The sequence below is a fragment of the Marmota marmota genome, unplaced genomic scaffold (assembly GCF_001458135.2).
Source record: "Marmota marmota marmota unplaced genomic scaffold, marMar, whole genome shotgun sequence".
NCBI lineage: Eukaryota > Metazoa > Chordata > Mammalia > Rodentia > Sciuridae > Marmota > Marmota marmota.
Window position 1 is genome coordinate 22392981 of NW_026000026.1, and position 18641 is coordinate 22411621.

At 45.9% G+C, this 18641-nt stretch overlaps 1 protein-coding gene across 1 annotated transcript in view; it reads left to right on the forward strand.

Moving 5' to 3' along the window:
- Positions 1-1471: 1471 nt before the first annotated feature.
- Positions 1472-18641, forward strand: part of LOC107139659 (fer-1-like protein 4) — a 39833-nt gene continuing 22663 nt past the window's right edge. The window contains exons 1-21 of the mRNA XM_015482591.2: positions 1472-1596; positions 1873-1928; positions 2439-2527; positions 2625-2724; positions 4091-4182; positions 4357-4398; positions 4683-4853; positions 5371-5431; positions 5547-5678; positions 5941-6003; positions 6082-6166; positions 6421-6580; positions 6691-6874; positions 6962-7148; positions 7745-8106; positions 8405-8513; positions 8704-8881; positions 8973-9093; positions 9543-9643; positions 11184-11271; positions 11345-11461. Of these exons, the coding sequence (XP_015338077.1) occupies positions 1518-1596; positions 1873-1928; positions 2439-2527; positions 2625-2724; positions 4091-4182; positions 4357-4398; positions 4683-4853; positions 5371-5431; positions 5547-5678; positions 5941-6003; positions 6082-6166; positions 6421-6580; positions 6691-6874; positions 6962-7148; positions 7745-8106; positions 8405-8513; positions 8704-8881; positions 8973-9093; positions 9543-9643; positions 11184-11271; positions 11345-11461 (2577 nt within the window). The 5' untranslated portion in view covers positions 1472-1517. The remainder of the gene's footprint in view (positions 1597-1872; positions 1929-2438; positions 2528-2624; positions 2725-4090; positions 4183-4356; positions 4399-4682; positions 4854-5370; positions 5432-5546; positions 5679-5940; positions 6004-6081; positions 6167-6420; positions 6581-6690; positions 6875-6961; positions 7149-7744; positions 8107-8404; positions 8514-8703; positions 8882-8972; positions 9094-9542; positions 9644-11183; positions 11272-11344; positions 11462-18641) is intronic.

The following is an 18641-nucleotide window of genomic DNA, read 5'->3' on the forward strand; positions in this document are numbered from 1 at the left end:
GTGATGGAAACTGCCATATGGTGGTATTTCTAGGCCATTTTATCAATGGAGCCCATGAAGCTCCTGGGAGACAGACAACACATCTGACTCACCTCTCTGTGGCTAAATCCCTTCCGTCCATCCTCTAGGATATAGCACAAGTCCTGCATGTAGGAGTATAGTAAATAGAGTAAGTGACTAGGCATGGTGGTGGGCCATTATAATCTCAGTGATTTAAGAGACTAAGGCAGAAGGATTGCAAGTGTGAGGTCAGCCTCCATCAATTTAGCAAGATCCTCAACAACCACCACAAAAAGGGACTGATAATGTAACTTAGTGGTAAAGCACTCGTGGGTTCAATCCCCAATGCATTCAACACACAGTTTTTGTCACCTATTTTGGGTTCAGACTGTGAGATATATTTATTCCTTCATTGAGCATAATTATTGAACATCTATTAAAAGTCATTAACCCAAGCTAGGAATTTTATGCCCAGAGAAAAGCACACATACTTCGTATTTTACAGTGGTATGTTAAAATTTTTTACATTATGTATGGTGGCACATGCCTGTAGTCCCAGTGACTCAGGAGGCTTAGGCAGGAGGATTGCAAGTTCAAGGCCAGCCTCAGCAACTTAATGAAGCTCTCAGCAACTTAGTGAGACCCTGTATTAAAATTTTAAAAAATTACAGACTATTTTAAAGGTTTGCTGACTCCTTGGAGCCCGTGTATGATACCACTGGAATCCTAGGACCCCAAGTTAAGAAGCATATGGAGCTGGGCGCAGTGGCGCATGCCTGTAATCCCAGCAGTTCAGGAGGCTGAGACAGGAGGATCATGAGTTCAAAGCCAGCCTCAGTGATGGAAAGGCACTAAGCAACTCAGTGAGGCCCTGTCTCTAAATAAAATACAAATTAGGGCTGGGGATGTGGCTCAGTGGCCACATGCCCCTGAGTTCAATACCTAGTACCAAAAACAAAACAAAAAATATGAAACAACTACTATGCTCAAGGTAATAATGTATCCTGTAAAACTAGGGGATTCTATTATTATTCCATCCTTTTACCCAGGCAAAGTAAGTGACTAAGCATGGTGGCCCACCATGAGGATGGGTCTACTGTGTATCATATTCTGAGCTAGGAAAAATAAATAAAATGAAAACTGATTCTGAGAACACGAAGATAAACAAGAAACAGCATGAGATCTATGCTCTTGCGGCTTCATAGGCTAGCAAGGACGAGATTTGGGCCCTATCCTCTCCACTCCTATCCTGTCTCAGCTCTCACCCCATGAGGATGGAATGAAGTATGAAGCATTGACCAACTTGTAGCTGATGAAGGCAGGAAGGACTAAGCTGACCACAGGGATCTTACCCCCACCTCTCCATTATCCCTCCCTCTCCACCCATGACTCCCAGGCCTGCTGCCTGAGTGTTTGACTAAAGGGCAGGGATTGCTGAACCTGCTGGGTGAGTCCAGTGAGTCAGAAGTGATTGGGGTGGACAGTCAGGCAAAGGGTGAGCCAGTGGCACAGGGACCATGGCTCTGACTGTGTGTGTGAGGAGACTAACAGGGCTGCCAGGCACCCATGACCGACAAGTGAAGCTCAGCTTTCGGGGTAAGGCTTGCAAGGATACTGTAAGAATTCTTGGAACTGGACTTCTAACCCTCTATTTCCCAGATCTCTAACCCAATTCCTGGCCATCTCTACAGTTTGTCTCCTTTCTCCCCAGCCTACCACCTCTGACTTTCTGCTTTTTTTCTTTCACCCAACCGCTTTTTTCCTTTAAATGTGAATCTAGTGGGGAATGGACACTGGACCAAGGGTAGAAGAGGCTAATGACTTTTTTATGTGGGGAAGGGCTAATAAATGACTAGTTTCAACCCTGAGCAGGTTTTACCCAGAAAACAAGGAAAATTCGCTGTGGTCAAGAAGCCGATGTCGGTGAGGTCAGTATGGATGGCTCCTGGATGGGTAAAAGCTGGGCTGATTCCTTTCCAGGTCCATCCTGGGCTTATTACTGGGATTGGGGAAATGTAGTCTTGGGAAGTGGGGTCAGAAACAGACTTAAGAAATCAGACCCTTGGGCTGGGGATGTGGCTCAAGCGGTAGCATGCTCGCCTGGCATGCGTGGGGCGCTGGGTTCCATCCTCAGCACCACATAAAAGTAAAATGAAGATGCTTTGTCCACTGAAAACTTGAAAAAAAAAATCAGACCCACTTGGAATAAGTCAGTTCTAAGACTGGAGGGCATTATTTCTTGACTGATAGTTAGCTCTAGATTAACCCTTGTTTGTAGTCAGTCCCTGGTTGGAAGGATCATTTCAGGTTTGGAAGACCAGTCCTAGGGTTAGCTCCAGGTTTAGGAGTTGGCTTCAATTTCAGGGTTGGGAATAGGGGTGGATTAGGAATAAGGGCCAGCCCAGCAATGGGTGTTACAAGCTTCTTCCTATCCCCAGCTGTTCCGTTGGCCCCATTATGGAGCTCCACTCACTGGGGAAAATCTGTCCGTGCAGGTAGTCAACTGCAGCCATGTGTTCAGCTCCAGGTGAGTAGGCCTGAGGGAGCCAGGGATGCAGGAGAGGCTGGGATTGACTTACTGACATTTCCCTGGGATACTCTTCTGTCCCATGCTACTCCCCTAGGCCTCTGGGGACCCTGGTGATCTCCCTGCAACAGCTTCAGAGTGCTGGGCGTTTGGTGCTACGGGAGGCCCTAGTGGATGAAAACCTGCGAGTGTCCCCTGTGAGTCCCATCAGCACCAGTCTGCCACCCCCAAACTCGAGACCCCCTCTAGATAGAGGATTCTAGACTTAACCCAGGGAAACTCAAGACCCAGACACGGTGGTATCAACCCCTACCACTGCTAGGGCTCCTTTCATTGCAGTCCCTGTCTGAGTATGATGTGGGCCAGAACCAGGTTCAGCTCTGAGGCCCTGGGTTGTGGCAAAAGGGGAGATAAGTTTTCTGTTGCTCTCTGATCCTGGAGTAGACTCACTTCTTGTGAGAGACAAAGTTGAACATCTGGCTGAATTTTCTTTATTTTTTCTTTCTTTATTTATTTATTTTAATTTTTTTTTTGTACCAGGAATTGAACCCAAAGGCGCTTAACTACTGAACCATATCCCCAAGCATTTTCTATATTTTATTTAGTGACAGGGTCTCACTGATTTGCTTAGTGCCTTGCTCAGTTACTGAGGCTGGCTTTGAACTGGCGACCTTTCTGCCTTAGCCTCCTGAGCTGCTGAAATCACAGACATGCAATGAATTTTCCTGGTGTTTCACAGAAATTCATATTGCCTAGAAGTAGATCTGGCTTGAAATCTCCCATCTGACAGCTTCTCATTTGAAAACTTGGACAAGCTATTTAACATGTCTAAGCTGTTTTCTTATTTCCATTATGTGGATTTAAAGCAAGTGTTGTTTTTCATTCACTCTATAGTCATTGATAAAGCTCTTAAAAGCCAAGTGTGGTGCTGAGCAATGAGGATTCAGTAGTGAGTAAAACCAGACATGGAATTACCCTGTTGGAGCTCTCTTGCCTAATATTAAACAAATATCCACACAAATAAGTGTGAAATTGCAACTGAATGCAGGTAGGGAGCTGGGAGAGTACATAACAAGGATATGAGATCTACTTTGAGGTCAGAAAAATTTCCCTGAGAAAGTAATGCTTAAGCTTGGAGCTCAACTATTATAGGTATGAAGCGTGAAGGAAGAATATTCCAGGCAGAAGAACCCAAATATGCTAAAGTCCAGTATCCTGGGGGAGCATAGCTAGAGAGCAGAGAAGAGCAGAACCTGCAATGAGAAGGAGCTGGAGTGGATGGCAAGGAACAGGCCATGCAGAACTGAGAAGATCACAGTAAGGGATTTGCAAAAGCAATAGGAGATTTTGGAGCTGTATTTGACCTCCTCAATAAATAGATTGCTCATTACATTCTTAGCAAAGTTGTGAATAATCAACATTATTGATAATTAGAGAGGATCCACAAGTCACCTTAGTTGCAGGCCAGGAGGGTCTGTGTTTACAGATGGAGAAAAAGGCATTGTCCTTCGGCCTCTCAGGCTTAGGACAGTTTGAGGGGTACTACACTGTATATGCTTTCAGATCCAGGTGGAGCTTGACCTGAAGTATCAGCCTCCAGAGGGCGCTGCTGGAGCCTGGGCAGAGGAGGACTTTGGGGCACTCATCCGGGATAGGTAACCTAAGCAAAGCCTGGTGATTCCAGCCCAGGTGGTCCCAGTTCAGGCAGGTCCTGGAAAGGGAGAAGTTTTCACTCTGGATCCATAGAGTTATAGCCAGATACTATGACTCTTGCAGCTCTGTCTTTGGGCCTGGCCCTCCCTCACTCCCCTCATTTTTCCTCCTCCCAGCTCAGAGTTGATCATCCCCAATGTGGGCTTCCAGGAGCTGGAGTAAGTATATGGGGGATGATCTGGGATCACTGGAGTTGGTGTTGGGGTTAGGAGCCAGTGACATGGGGTTAGTCCTGAAGGTATCAGGACTGAATCGATTCCAAGGGCAGAGATCTGTTCTAGAATCAAGAGTCAATTTGGGAATTAGAGAGCTCTCAGGGTTAGGAGTCTGTCCTGAGATCAGTGGGGTCAGTCTAAGGGTCAGTCCTAAGGTCAACAAAATCAAGGGATGCCCAGATATGGGTAACAGGTCCCAGCATATCTCTTGAGGGCTTTCCTATCAGGCCTGGGGAGGCCCGGCTGGAGCGACGGGCAGTAGCTCTGGGCCGCAGGCTAGCTCGAAGCCTAGGTCCGCAAGATGATGATGAGAATGAGCTGGATCTGGAGCTGGAGCTGGACCTGGAAGATGAGCCTGATGTGGAGCTTTCTGGGGTCGTGTTCAGCCCCCTCAAGAGGTAACTTGTACCCATATGCACCTGCTCCTACACCCTGCCAATGAGTCAGTCTCACCATTCACACATGTGGACCCACACCCATCCACCCTCACCAACACGGTCCCAGGGTATGGGTGAAGGGTGGATATCCTGTGGTCCAGGGTCACTCATAGGCATAGACACTGCCACTTCCAAGGTCAAGATTGGTTACACTGGCTCACACAATGATAAGTGATGAAAGGTAAAGAGCAAGTTTTAACTCTGGCTCACTGCAGTGTCTCAGGGCTTAGAACAGTGTTGGCATATAGTAGGTGCTCAATAAATTTTTGTTTGAACGAATAAATTGATTCAGGAGTTCAGGAATGAGTCAAATTCTGGGTGTTAGGCTTGCTTGAGGTGTAGGTAAGGCAAGACAAGCCCCAAAGGACTCAGAATCCAAAAGTTTATAAGGAACAGGAGACCTCACCTCCAGTATCAAGCGAGTGTGTGTGTTGGCAGGGAATGGGGAAGCTAGAGCTGACTTTAAGCTTCTTTACAGCCGAGCCCAGAGCCTGGCCCGTGGGGATCCTTTCCAAATGTCCAAAGCCCAGGACTTCCAGGTACTGCTGTCCTCCCAGGCCCCTAACCTGTGGATCCCCCATTCTGTGTGCCCGCACGTTCCTTCCCCTACGTTGGTAGGTCTGGCGTCCTCTCCTCCTTTTCTGCACCTCTTAGGTAGGGGTCACCGTGCTGGAGGCTCAGAAACTAGTGGGAGTAAACATTAACCCCTATGTGGCCGTACGCGTTGGGGAGCAGCGCCGTGTGACAGCCACACAGCGTGGGACCAATTGCCCCTTTTACAATGAGGTGGGCACGATCAAGGAAAGTGGCGAGTCTGAGAGTGGGCGGGACCAAGATAGAAATCATCCTTAGAGGACGCCTGGCCTAGGTGCGCTGGAGTCTAGAATATGGAGGGGCGGGGCTCATCAAGGGAAAAAGTGTGCGGAGGCTCAGTCCAGGGTGGAAGTACCGCGTTGTCTTCCCAGAGGCTGGAGCAAGCCGGCGTGAGCGCTTCACATCTAACGTTCTCTCACCTTCCCTACTTTCCCTCACCCCCACTTCAATCCAGTACTTCTTGTTCGAATTTCATGAGACCCAGCTTCGCCTTCAAGACTTGCTGCTGGAGATCACGGTGAGGAGACAGAAGGGAGAGCTTTCCTTCAGGAAAGGGGAACGCTGAAGCTTCGGGACTAACACCACTTCCCCCCAGGTTTTCCATTCGCAGTCCCTTCCCTTTATGGCCACCCGGATAGGCACCTTCAGGATGGACCTGGGCATCGTCTTCGACCAGCCAGGTACCGAACTTTAGGCTTATTGAGACTGATCTGCAGGGACAGAGACCTCTCAGCAGGGACTGCGCATGGACTCCTGTGCACTAACTTCTGAGACAGCCATCTCTTGCGAAGACTGACACTCCAAACACTCTCACTCCTCCCTACTGAGCCAGAGAGGAACCCCGGCCACTGTCCAATGCTCTGGTGGCAGCTCTATGAACGCCTGGTGCATCCCACCAGCGTCCCCTGACTCCTCGCCCGTCTTTCTGCCCTAGATGGCCACTTCTATCAAAAATGGGCTCCTCTGCATGACCCCCAGGACACCCGCGCCGGGACCAAGGGCTTCGTTAAGGTCACCTTGTCCGTGAGGGCACGCGGAGACCTGCCTCCTCCACTGCCACTCCTGGGTCCAGGGCACAGTTCGGACATCGACAAGTGAGCTGGGGTGAGGGGAGGAGAGAATCGGATCGGGTGCGGCCTCGGAGGCGCGGAGAGGCGAAGGGATAGATTCTGCTCCTCGGCCTCTCACCTCCCTGCTCCTCCAGGAACCTGCTCCTGCCGCGCGGGATACAAGCAGAGAGGCCGTGGGCGCGGCTCCGCGTGCGGGTGTACCGCGCCGAGGGCCTTCCAGCACTGCGTCCAGGGCTACTGGGCAGTCTGGCACGCGCCCTGCACGACCAACGCGTCCTCGTGGACCCCTATGTACGGGTGTCCTTCTTGGGACAGCAGGTGAGTCTCTAGCGTGCCCCCTCCGCCGCAACTCAGGCCCTGATCCCGCGCTCAACTCTCTCAGTCGGTCTTCACGTCGCTCTTCAGGGCGAGACGTCGGTGCGCAGCGAGGCGGCGGCGCCGGAGTGGAACGAGCAGCTGAACTTTGTGGAGCTGTTCCCACCGCTGACGCGCGGACTTCGCCTGCAGCTGCGGGACGACGCGCCCCTCCTCGATGCGGCCCTCGCCACGCACGTGCTGGACTTGAAGCAGATCTCGCACCCCGGCCGCGCGGGTGAGTGCAGCTGGCGCTGGGCCCTGTCAGCCCCAGATCCCGCTTCAACTCAGCCTGGGTCCCTCAGAGCCGCAGTCGCTCCTTCCTCGGGACCCAGCTCAGCTGAGGGAGTCGGGGCCACCGGACAAAATAAACTGCTCCAGGCTGGCCCCGCCCTTCGCCCGCCCCCCTCCCCACCCGACACAAACCCCACCCTCGGTTTGACAAAAACCTGACCACAGTCACGCATCCGGTAACCACACCTGCCCTGCTCTTCCTACGGATTTACGCTTGCTGAAACACGGCTGCTGCCAAAGTAGCCACTCACCCAGTCCTTCACCCTATTACATGTAGCCCCACCCCGGTCCCCGCTCTGCCTGGGGGGTATCTGGCTCTACCAATTGGTGGCCCCTAAAGGCCAAACTTCACCGATTCGCTTCGCCTTTGGGAGCCCGGCTGGTTTTGAGCTGCACCCAGGTGATGCTCCACAGCGGTCTGCAGCTCCTGCCCATATCCCCACCCCCCGGACTTGGAGAAGATAAGGGTATGGAGTATAGACTGTTCTAGTACCCACCCGCTCGTGCTCCCCTGCAAAACACTGTTCTTGTCCCCCACAGCCGGGTTTAACCCCACCTTTGGCCCAGCCTGGATACCCCTCTATGGCTCGCCCCCTAGCAGGGGTGTCCGGGATGGTCTTCAAAGTCTCAATGAAGGCGTCGGCCAAGGCATTTGGTTCCGAGGCCGACTTCTGGTGGCAGTGTCCATGGAGGTGTTTGAAGGGAGAGCTGAACCTGAACCTCCCCAGACCTTACAGGGGTCCAGGTTGTCCCGACTCACCGGAAAGAAGAAGAAGAAAGCCAGACAGGGCCAGATCCCAACCAGGGTTCCGCAGCAGGTGGACACCAGCTCCAGTGCAGAATCTCCTGAGATTCCCAGTGCTATGGAGGTGGAAGTGGAGGAGTTGCTGCCTCTGCCGGAGGTGGGGGCTGGAGTCACTCTCGGCTTTGGAGGTTTATTGCATTCCCAGACACTGAACACCATGGGGGAGTTTCAATTTGGGGGCCTGGGTGGGTTTGTACCATAATGGTGGAGGGAGACTGACCAATCCCTTGGAGCCAAAGTGTTGAGGCTGCAAGGCTCAGAGAGGGGTGTAGGACACCTGCAGTGACTTCTGGGCCTTGGTTGCAATGGTTTTTTTGTGAACATTATGGCCAAGCATAGTCCAGGCTGCTCCCTGGGAGGCCAGGGGCTGACTCCATCCTGATTCCCTTCCCCAGAATGCCCTGGCGCCCTGTGAAGATTTCCTGCTTTTTGGCGTGCTCTTTGAAGCCACCATGATTGACCCCACTATCGCCTTGCAGCCCATCAGCTTCGAGATTTCCATTGGTGTGTGGCCTACCTGAACCCCTGAGGGTCATGTTTTGAGGGTGGTCATTCATTTCAGACTGTATGCTCCTGGAAGGGGCTATTGACTTTCCGTAAGGGTGGATTTTGACTTCTCTTGAGGCAGAATTGATTGAGGGAGGGGTCTGATCCCCCACCCATTGCCTGCTGACTCTTGTTGCTCTGAGGCTAGGTCATGCAGGCCGCCGAGAGGAGCAATTGGGCCGAGGGTCCAGGGCTGGGGAGAGAACTGAGGGCAACCTGGGGGAGGCTCAGCCTCTCCTGGAGTCCGAAGATATGGGGACCGGTCTGGAAGAGGAGGAGGGGGTGGGAACTCCAGCTCAGAGGCCAGAGCCTGTGGACGGCAGTGGGTGAGTGTTCCAATGACTCTAAGGGGGGTGTTGGGAGGCCATCATGTACTCAGGACACCCCGGAGCCTCAGTTTCTTTCTGTCTGGCCCAGACCATACCTCTGCTTGCCCCTGCGTCACCATAAGCCCTGTGTGCATGTGTGGAGCCGCTGGGAGGATTACACATGGCGCCTGCAAAGCAGCAACTGTGTGCACAAAGTGGCTGAGAGGCTGGTGAGGGCAAGGCCAGCACTTAAAAAGAGATGCAGGGCTATGCAGATGCTGGGGATACTTTGGCCCTTGAGGGAGCAACCAAGGGAAGCTAATCGGTAGAGCAAAAGGGAGCCAGCACCTTATTGGTGCAAGGCCAGAGCATAGTGGACAAAGAACACAGTTTCTGGGTAAACTGAAGGGAATTCAGGAGATCAAAGTTATAAGAGGACAGGGATTCAGAATAGTTGAACCCAGGAAGGGGCTGGGTGAAGGGGTGGGGTAGAGTACTGGAGGCCAGGCTCCAGTGGGGTGGAACCACTAAGGTGCTCGAGGAATAGAACCATGAATCCATAGAGCCAAAGAAGGACAGGTTAGGAGGTATGGGGTGGAAGTGGGTGGGGTCTCCAGGTGGGAGTGGGGGTTACTGTACCTAGGACCCTCAAGACTTTGACCCTCTCACTGCCCTACAGAGCCAAGGGCTGCAGGAAGTTGAGAAGATGCAGCGTAGATCAGGACTCAGTGCCTGCACACAGCTCAAGCAGACTCTGGAGGAACTGGTGGCTGGAAGCAGGTGAACTAAGAGAGAACCCTTAGAGCTGTTGATCCTGGGCCTGTTCCAGGGTGAGGAAGACTTCGTGACTTGAAGCTGCATTTGCTCAGCGTTTTATAGGAGACAATTTTAAATATCAAGGAGTTTGATGGAAATTTGGGGAGTTGGGATGTGCCCAGGTCCTTAGGTGCTTCTGCTACCACCTTCCATAAGGTCTCTTCCCCTAGCTCCTGGGGACATATTTTGCTTCCCGTGTCTCCTACTTTATGGAGGAAACAGAATCCTCACCTTCTTCCATTTAATCTACCACTTGACCAGCTTGTGCATCTCTCTCCTTCCTGCTAAGTGGAGGAAGCATCCTAGCTGTGATCTTGATTTTATCTCCTCTCACTTCCTGGAGGAATTGGCTCTGCTGTTGTCCACTTCCTCTCCTGCATCCTCAACTGGTCCTTACTTATATCATCTTTTTTTGCTGTAACCACATAAACATGTTCTGGTTCCTTCCATCTTTGACCTTCACTGACCCAAATTCCGTAACCATAATTCCAGGCACTTAAGAACCTTTCTGGCGCTATTCTCAAAAGAATTAATTGTGTAATTATTCAATAAATAATTATGGTACTTGCTGGGCGTGGTGGCACATGCTTGTAATCCCAGCAGTTTAGGAGTCTGAGACAGGAGGATTGCGAATTCAAAGCCAGCCTCAGCCAAAGCAAGGCACTAAGCAACTCAGTGAGACCCTGACTCTAAATAAAATACAAAATAGGGCTGGGAATGTGGCTCAGTGGTTGAGTGCCCCTGAGTTCAATCCCCAGTACCCCCTCAAAAAAAAATATAGTACTTGCTATGCCAGACACTGTTTAGGTACAGGGATATCAGTGAAAAGGCATTTCTGATCTCGAAAATCCCTGAAGCTTGTATTATTCCCCTGGGGTGAGGGTAGGGGGTATGAGCAGAAACACAGATAATAAACATGAAAACAAAGAGATAAAAATATGCTATGTAGGATAAGTATTAAGGGAGGAAATGAAAGAAAAATACATCAGAGAAATTTTATAAAGGGTGAAGAGGGCAGGGCATAGTGAAGGTGACGTGAAAAAGATGAAGGAGCATGTCACATCTGTAAGGGAACAGACATGTTATGTCCTTTCAGCCAACCAGGGGCGACTAAACCACAGGTGATCTCTGACTTAAATGGGTACAGGAATGCCCCAGGGTATAAACATGTACATCCTGATGCAGTAGTCTCTGGGGTCGGGCTGAGACTCTGCAGTTCTGACAAGTACGCAGGTGATACCAGTGCTATTGGGTGACACATGGAGTAGCTAGGGTTCTTCTCAGTGGATAGTTAAATACTGGGGAGCTGTGAGGCTCAAAGGAAAGGCAACATGTCCTTGATGAATTTGGGTTGGTCCAAATGCATACAGACACCTTATGGAGAACAAGGCTAAGAGGGCCGTGAGGGAATGGGGGTTGGGAGGCCTGCTCTGAGGGAATTGGCCCCAAGAGCCCATGTTTTCTCCTGTGATTCCCCTGGTTTGCATGTCCCCTCTCCCTGCAGACAGTTTTGCCGCAGTACTGAGCGTAGGACGATGACCCGGCCCAACAACCTGGATCGATGCCGAGGGAAACTGCTGATGCACAGCCTGGTATGGGCAGGGGAAGGAAGGCAGGGGGACCTGGCTAGAACCCTCCACTCATGCTCTCTTTTTGCCCTTTCAGAACCTGTTGGCAAAGCAAGGTCTGCGGCTTTTACGTGGTCTGAGACAGGCCAACATGCAAAAGAAGGTGACATTGGCCAAGAAACTCCTTGCAAAACTGCGCTTTCTGGCTCAGGAGGTAATGCCTCCCTGACCCCGTCTGCCTACCCCGTACACCCATCCCCCGAAGCCTTTTGACCATCCAGAGTTCTCTGGGCAGGTGTGATGTCACGTCATTCCTTTGGAATGACTGAGGGTGAGGAAGAAAGTTCTAGGGTTCAGCAGGGATTCAGGGAGCATTCAAGATCTCTTTGGTTGAAGATTTGAGAGTAAATTCCCTTGGGCATGACCTCCCTGGTCTGAAACTCTGAATTCAGTGTATGAAGGGAAAGGGAGAATATTTTCTCTGCTAAGCATCTGCATATGTTATCTTGTGTTATTCCTCTGGCAAACTTGGGAAGAGTTTACCCCATTTGAAAGGAGCAGAAACAGGCTTAGAGAGGGAGTCTTAACAGCTGGTTAAGTAGCAACCGGAATTCCAAACCAGTTAGATTCTGGTTTCAGACTTCAAAGGATAAATTGGGATTTAGTAAGAAAGAATGCATATATGTGCAAATGGCCAGAATTAGAACTGGGGGACATGTGGAAGACAGAGTGTTGGAAAGACGGAGACAGTATATAGAATTTATACTGAATTTTAGTGCAAAATTGCTTTATTGGTTTTGTTTGTTTGGTGCTAGAATCAAACCCAGGGCTTCACTCATACTAAGCACATGCTTTACCACTGAGCTACAACCCTACTCTGCTTTTAAAAATTTGTAGTGAAAACCTGTATTTTGTGACATAGATAAGCATCCTGAAATAATATGGTTTAGTTTTGCTCTTTTTCAAACTTATATTATTTTGCTTTTTTTTATATTATGTATGTGAGATTTATCCAGATCATTACATGTAGATGTGTAATTTGTCTCATTACTGTATAATATTGTATATAATATATGTTATACAATATTGTACATAATATTATATAATTTTGTAATTTGTTTCATTGCTGTATAATATTTCCTTCTGTGAATATACTATAATTTATTTATACATTGTACTGTTGATGGATTTGCAAATCGTTCCTAATTACTGGTCATTAGAAATAATGCCTCCAAGCTGTGCAGTGGCACACAACTGTAATCCCAGCAACTCAGGAGGCTGAGGCAGAAGGGTTGCAAGTTCAAGGCCAGTCTCAGCAACTTAATGAGACTCCATCTAAAAAATAAAAATTAAAAAAAGGACTGGGGCCTGAGTGCTGTGGCACACACCTATAATCCCAGTAGCTCTGGAGGCTGAGGCAGGAGGATTGCGAGGGCAAAGCCAGCCTCAGCAATTTAGCAACTAAGTGAGAGACCCTGTCTCTAAATAAAATACAAAGTTGGGCTGGGGATGTGGCTCAGTGGTTGAGTGCCCCTGAGTTCAATCCCTGGTACCCAAAATAAATAAATAAAAATAAAAAGGCCTAGGGTGCTGGGGTTGTGGCTCAGTGGTAGAGCACTTGCCTAGCACGTGTGAAGCACTGGGTTTGATCCTCAGCACCACATAAAAATAAATAAACAAAAAAAAAATAATAATTAAACAATAAAAAAGAAATAATGTTTTCTTTTTTAAAAAATATTTATTTATTTATTTATTTATTTATTAGGTGTAGATGGACACATACAATGCCTTTATTTTTATTTGGTGCTGAGCATTGAACCTGGGTCCTGCCCATGCTAGGCGAGCGCTCTACCGCTGAGCCACAATCACAGGCCCAGAAATGTTTTCCAAGACCGTTTTGGCACATGTCCTGGTATGCAAGGGCTAGAGTTTCTGTAGAGCAGTAATTCTCAAGCTTTTTCTTCTTAGGACTCTTTTGTGCCTTTAATAACTATTGGTTTTCCCAAAGAGCATTTGTTTATGTAGACTTTGTTACCATTACATGAATTAAAAAGGAAAAACAAAGCCAGGTGTGGTTGTGAATGCCTGTAATCCCAGTGGCTCAGGAGGCTGGGGCTGGAGGATTGTAAATTCAACGCCAGCCTCAGCAATTTAGCAAGGCTCTAAGCAATTCAGTGAGACCCTGTCTCTAAATAAAATTTTTTAAAAAAGTATAAAAAGGAAAAACTAAAAATCCTGAGAAATAAAGCAATAGTTATTATTTCATTAAATAACACAAGCAAACCAATTACATGTTAATATAGATAACATGTTTTCATAAAAAATAACAACAGCCAGGCATGATAGCACAAACCTATAATCCCAGTGACTCAGGAGGCTGAAGTAGGAGGATTGGAAGTTCAAGGCCAACCTCAGAATTTTAGTGAAGCCTTAAGAAACTTAATAGGACCTTGTCTCAAAATAAAAATAGAGCCGGCACAATAGCGCACTTCTGTAATCCCAGCAGCTCGGGAGGCTGAGACAGAAGAATTAAGACTTCAAAGCCAGCCTCAGCAACAATGAGGCACTAAGCAACCACGGTGAGACCCTGCCTCTAAGTCAAATACAAATTAAGGCTGGGGATGTGGCTCAGTGCTATAGTGACCCTGAGTTCAATCCCTGGTATAACAACAACGACTACAACTACAAAAAAACCACCACCACAACAAAAAGCAAACAAAAACCCCACAAAGCTATAATCTCCAAAACAAAAAATTTAGTGAGAAAAGTGGTATTGCTTCACATTTTAAAAATAACTTTTTAATACTCTGTTATATTAAAATTTTGGTCTATCTTGTACTTTGAAAGGATTGATAATTTTGATTATTTTCAATTTTCAAGTGTTTGCTGAAATGACCCATCTTTTAGCTCTTGTGTACTTCCCCAGTGTAACTTTTAGAATTTTTATCATACTTATTTTAATGTCCCAGTCTAATAATTCCAACATCTGGGTTATCTTATGTGTCTTATGTGTTATTTCTTCTCTTGATCAAGAGTCACATTTTTCACTTTTCCTGTCTTATGTTTTTTTTTGTTTGTTTGTTTGTTTTGGTTTTTTGGTGGGAGATGTTAATCCCAGGGACACTTTACTACTGAGTGACATCCCAAGTCCTTTTTAGTTTTTGAGACAGAGTCTTTGCTCAGTTGCCCAGGTTGGCCTTGGACTTAAGGTCCCCCTGCCTCAGCCTCCCAAATGACTGGGGTTACAGGCATGCACCATCATGTCCAACTGTCTTGTGACTTTTTCATTATAATGTCTGTATTTTTGTATGAAAGAACAGTAAAGACTAAAATAAATAATATATATTTCCAGAAAGTGTCATTCCCCTCCTCACATCAGGCATCTGGAGTGAATCCTGCATCATGCTTTGTATTTGACCTGGGCTTTGCTGTGAACTTGTTTGGGTTCACTTCACCTCTGGCTTCGAATGATTTGAGGATGGGACTGGACTCTCCTTTCATCTGGGCCTAGAATTGAGAACTGGCAAGATCCCACAAATCTGTCTCTATTCTCACCCCAACTGCCAACATTCTGATTATGGGCCCTTGTCCCTGCTTTACAGGCCACCTGACAGGCTTAGGGTTGTAGACAAGTTCTTGTTTTCTAATTCTGTTTCCTTCCCTCTGCACCTAAGGAGATAGCTTTTAGACCTGTTTTCCCTTCCCTAGACTTTAAAAAGGACCCACCCTGCAGCTCTGAAAGTCCAAAATGCTCCCCTGCTTTCAGTGGGCTCTCCAGCTGAGCCTTCAGCATTCGCTAGCCTTGGGGCAGTGTGTCCTTTCAGCTCTCCAGCTTCCCTCTCCACTACAAAAGCTGAAATCCCAGAGGACCACTGATGGATTTCTTTGAGCTCATCTGTCCTCTTATTTTCTTCTAAAGGTGGTTACTGTTCACTTGTAAAAAAAAACCCTTAAGGGGGGCTGAGACTGTAGCTTGGTGGCAGAGTGCTTACCGAGCATGTGTGAATTTCTGAGTTCAAACCTTAGCACCACATAAAAACAAACAAATAAAATAAAGGCATTTTGCCCATTTACAACTACAAAAACAAAAACAAAAACAAACCTAATGAGGATCTCTTATTGCAACTATTACATACCTCCCCTTAGCTCTAAGTGAAGATCCTTAGGAAGGAGTTGGTAGATAGATAAGTCTTGTTTTGTGGCTAGGTCCTTGGGATTCTCATGTGGCATGCAGCATTAAACATTTCTTAGAAGTTGTATAGTTTCTCCTTATTTACGACCAATTCCTTTTTATAACTGCAGCTCTGCCAGAGGTGGGAGCATCTGTAGATCTCTCTTCACCTATGAAGAATCCATCACTTTCTGGATTTATTTCATTAGGTTTCTTTGGATCCTCACCTCTGTGATGTTTTGTTGTTGTTGTTGTTGTTTTAAACACACAGTTTTGCAATTTATTTGGGTTGTTTTCGTTGTTAGGGTGACAGTGCGTCTTGTGTGCAACTTTCTACGTCCAGACTGGTAATGGACTCCTCCGCTGATTTTGTTTTAAATTTAGCATTTTCCTTTCACACATGCAGTGAAATGTACAAATCTTATCTAAACATTTGCTGAATTTTGGTGAATATATAGAACTCTATAAAACAAATGCCTACCAAGAATCAAGGTATAGGGGGATTGGGGATATAGCTCAGTTGGTAGAGGGCTTGCTTCACATGTACAAGACCCTGGGTTCAATCCCCAGCACCACAAAAAAAAAAAAAAAAAAAGAATCAAGGTATAGAATATTACTATCATCCTAAAATGTTTCTTTCTTCCCAGTCTTTACTCCCCACTGCCAGAGATAACCACTGTGTTAATTTTTCATTATGTTTTTGACTATTCTAGGATTTTGTATCTAGAATGATGCAATATGGATAGATGGTTCTATAAAGACATTGGAAACACTGAATTAGCACACATTGAACTAGTGATTCCTGAATCATTATGCCTAGGGGAGGGATGTTGGGTTTCTACAAACCTCAAGTTTTTGTCATTGGACCATTACATAACCTTGTTTTATGTCTGTTTAAAGAAACCTGGTAGTGGACTCCTCCACCGATTTTTTAAAAAATTTAGCGTTTTCCTTTCACACCACACATGCAATGAAATGTACAAATCTTATCTAAACATTTGCTGAATTTTAGTGAATATACAGAACTTTGTAAAACAAATGCCTACCAAGAATCAAGGTATAGCGGGGCTGGGGATATAGCTCAGTTGGTGGAGTGCTTGCTTCACATGTACAAGACTCTGGGTTATTTAATAAATATTGTTGATTTATTAACATTGAACTCCAGGCTAATAGCACTATCACTCAGGCCTAAATGAAGGTTTTCTAATACACATCTGTATTAGAAAGTACATGTTCTTGTGCTTAGCAAGACTAGCCAGCACTTCAGCACTACACCTGGGGATCATTTTAAATAGTGAAAGTGCTGACAAAAAGCACAAAAATGCAAAGATCATAGCGCTCAGTAGACTATAAGAAAGACACTTATTTGCAGTAGTATAGGTCATGAAGATAGAGAATGGCCTTATTCCACTGCAGGGTGGCTCAATTTTTTTGTCTCTCTGCCAAAAAAATACACATGTGCCTATAAAAAAATGCCAGGACTATAAATTTGGGGCTTACAAATATTAGCAAACAAGTGAATTTGCAAATACAGAATCTGTGAATAATGAGGATAGACTATATTCTTTATAGTGAAAGGCTTTTTTTAACTTTATTTTACTTATATTATTTATGTGGTGCTGATGATCATTTTGTTTATTTATTTTTTTATGTGGGTGCTGATGATCAAACCCAGTGCCTCACACATGTGAGGCAAGTGCTCTACCACTGAGCCACAACCCCAGCCCAGGAAGGGCTTTTTTAAAACTCAGAACTTTTGTTTGTGATTCTCCACATTGTTGCAGATGTCAGTTTTATTTCTTTTTATTGTTGAGTAATTTTTAATTGCTTGAGTATATGTTAGTTTGTTTATTCATCCTTATGTTGATGGATACCTGGATTGTTTCATGTTTTAGACTATTATGAAGAAAGCTTCCATGAACATCTTGCATAAGTCATTTTAAGAATACATACATTGGTTTCTCTTGGGTAAATACCAAGAAGTAGAATTTCTTAGTTATAGGATGTCTACATGCTTAATTTTTAAAAAACTGCCAGATCATTTTTTGAAGTAATTACTCCTTTTCACACACCCACCAACAAAATAAGAAAGTTCCAGTTGCTTTGTTTTCTCTCCAACTTTTGGTGTTATTAGTCTTTTTTTAAATATTGCACTTTTAAAATTTTTATTTTTAGTTGTTCATGACACAATACCTTTATTTTATTTATTGATTTTATGTGGTAGTGAGGCTCAAACCCAGTGCCAGGTGAGCGCTCTACTGCTGAGCCACAACCCCAGCCTATGATTCATTTTCTTAATGGTGTTTTTTGGTGACCAAATTTTAAAGTTTGCATGAAGTATGATTTATCTAATTTTTCTTTTTGTCATCCTCCTGATGCATGTGTAAGGCACCTTTGTCTACTTCTAATCTACAATGGTGTCCTCCTCTGCTTTTCTCTAAAAGCCTATGGTTTAGATTTTATGTTTAGCTCTCTGTTCTCAAATTAATTTTTGTGTTCAAGTAAGATAAAGGTCAAAATTCTATTTAAAAAATATAGACATCCAGATCTTCCAGAGCCATTTGTTGAAAAAATTCCTTCTTCCCATTGGGTTGTTTGGTTTCTTAATTCAACATTAGAAGACTATGTAAGTACCTCTATTGAATTTTTTATTTCAATCACTCCACTTTTCATTTCTGTAATCCTATTTTTTCACATCTGCTATACTATTTTTTACAGTTTCTTATTCTCAGTTAAGTTTGTCTTTTGTTTTATTTAGTAAAACAAGCACATTTGTTTTTATAATACTTCAAATAATAGTTTTTTGGGTGTTATTGTTGTTTTGTAGGAGGTGGGTCTGGTATTACTCTCTGTTTCTGTTTCCTTCTGGCTTACTGGCTTTTGACTAGGATCTGCTAGATCTGTCAGACTGATGTCTTTACCTTTCCCTGCTTCTGAGTTTGATCCTTACCCAGTTTCCCCACCAGATGTCCATTTGCATCAGTTAAATACTGATGCAGATGTCAGTTTTCTCTAATATCCAATCACCAAGTCCGACCATTGTCCCCCTTCTCTCCTGTCCTTACCATCCTACTTCAAGACCATCCACTCCTATTCAGACAATGGCGTTCCCTTAAAATATCATTTGTAGGAATTCTTTGAGTCTTGGAATAAAGGTACATTTTTTTTTTTCTGGAAAGCATTTGACTTTGCTTCTGATTTAGATAACTTTAAACTAAAATTT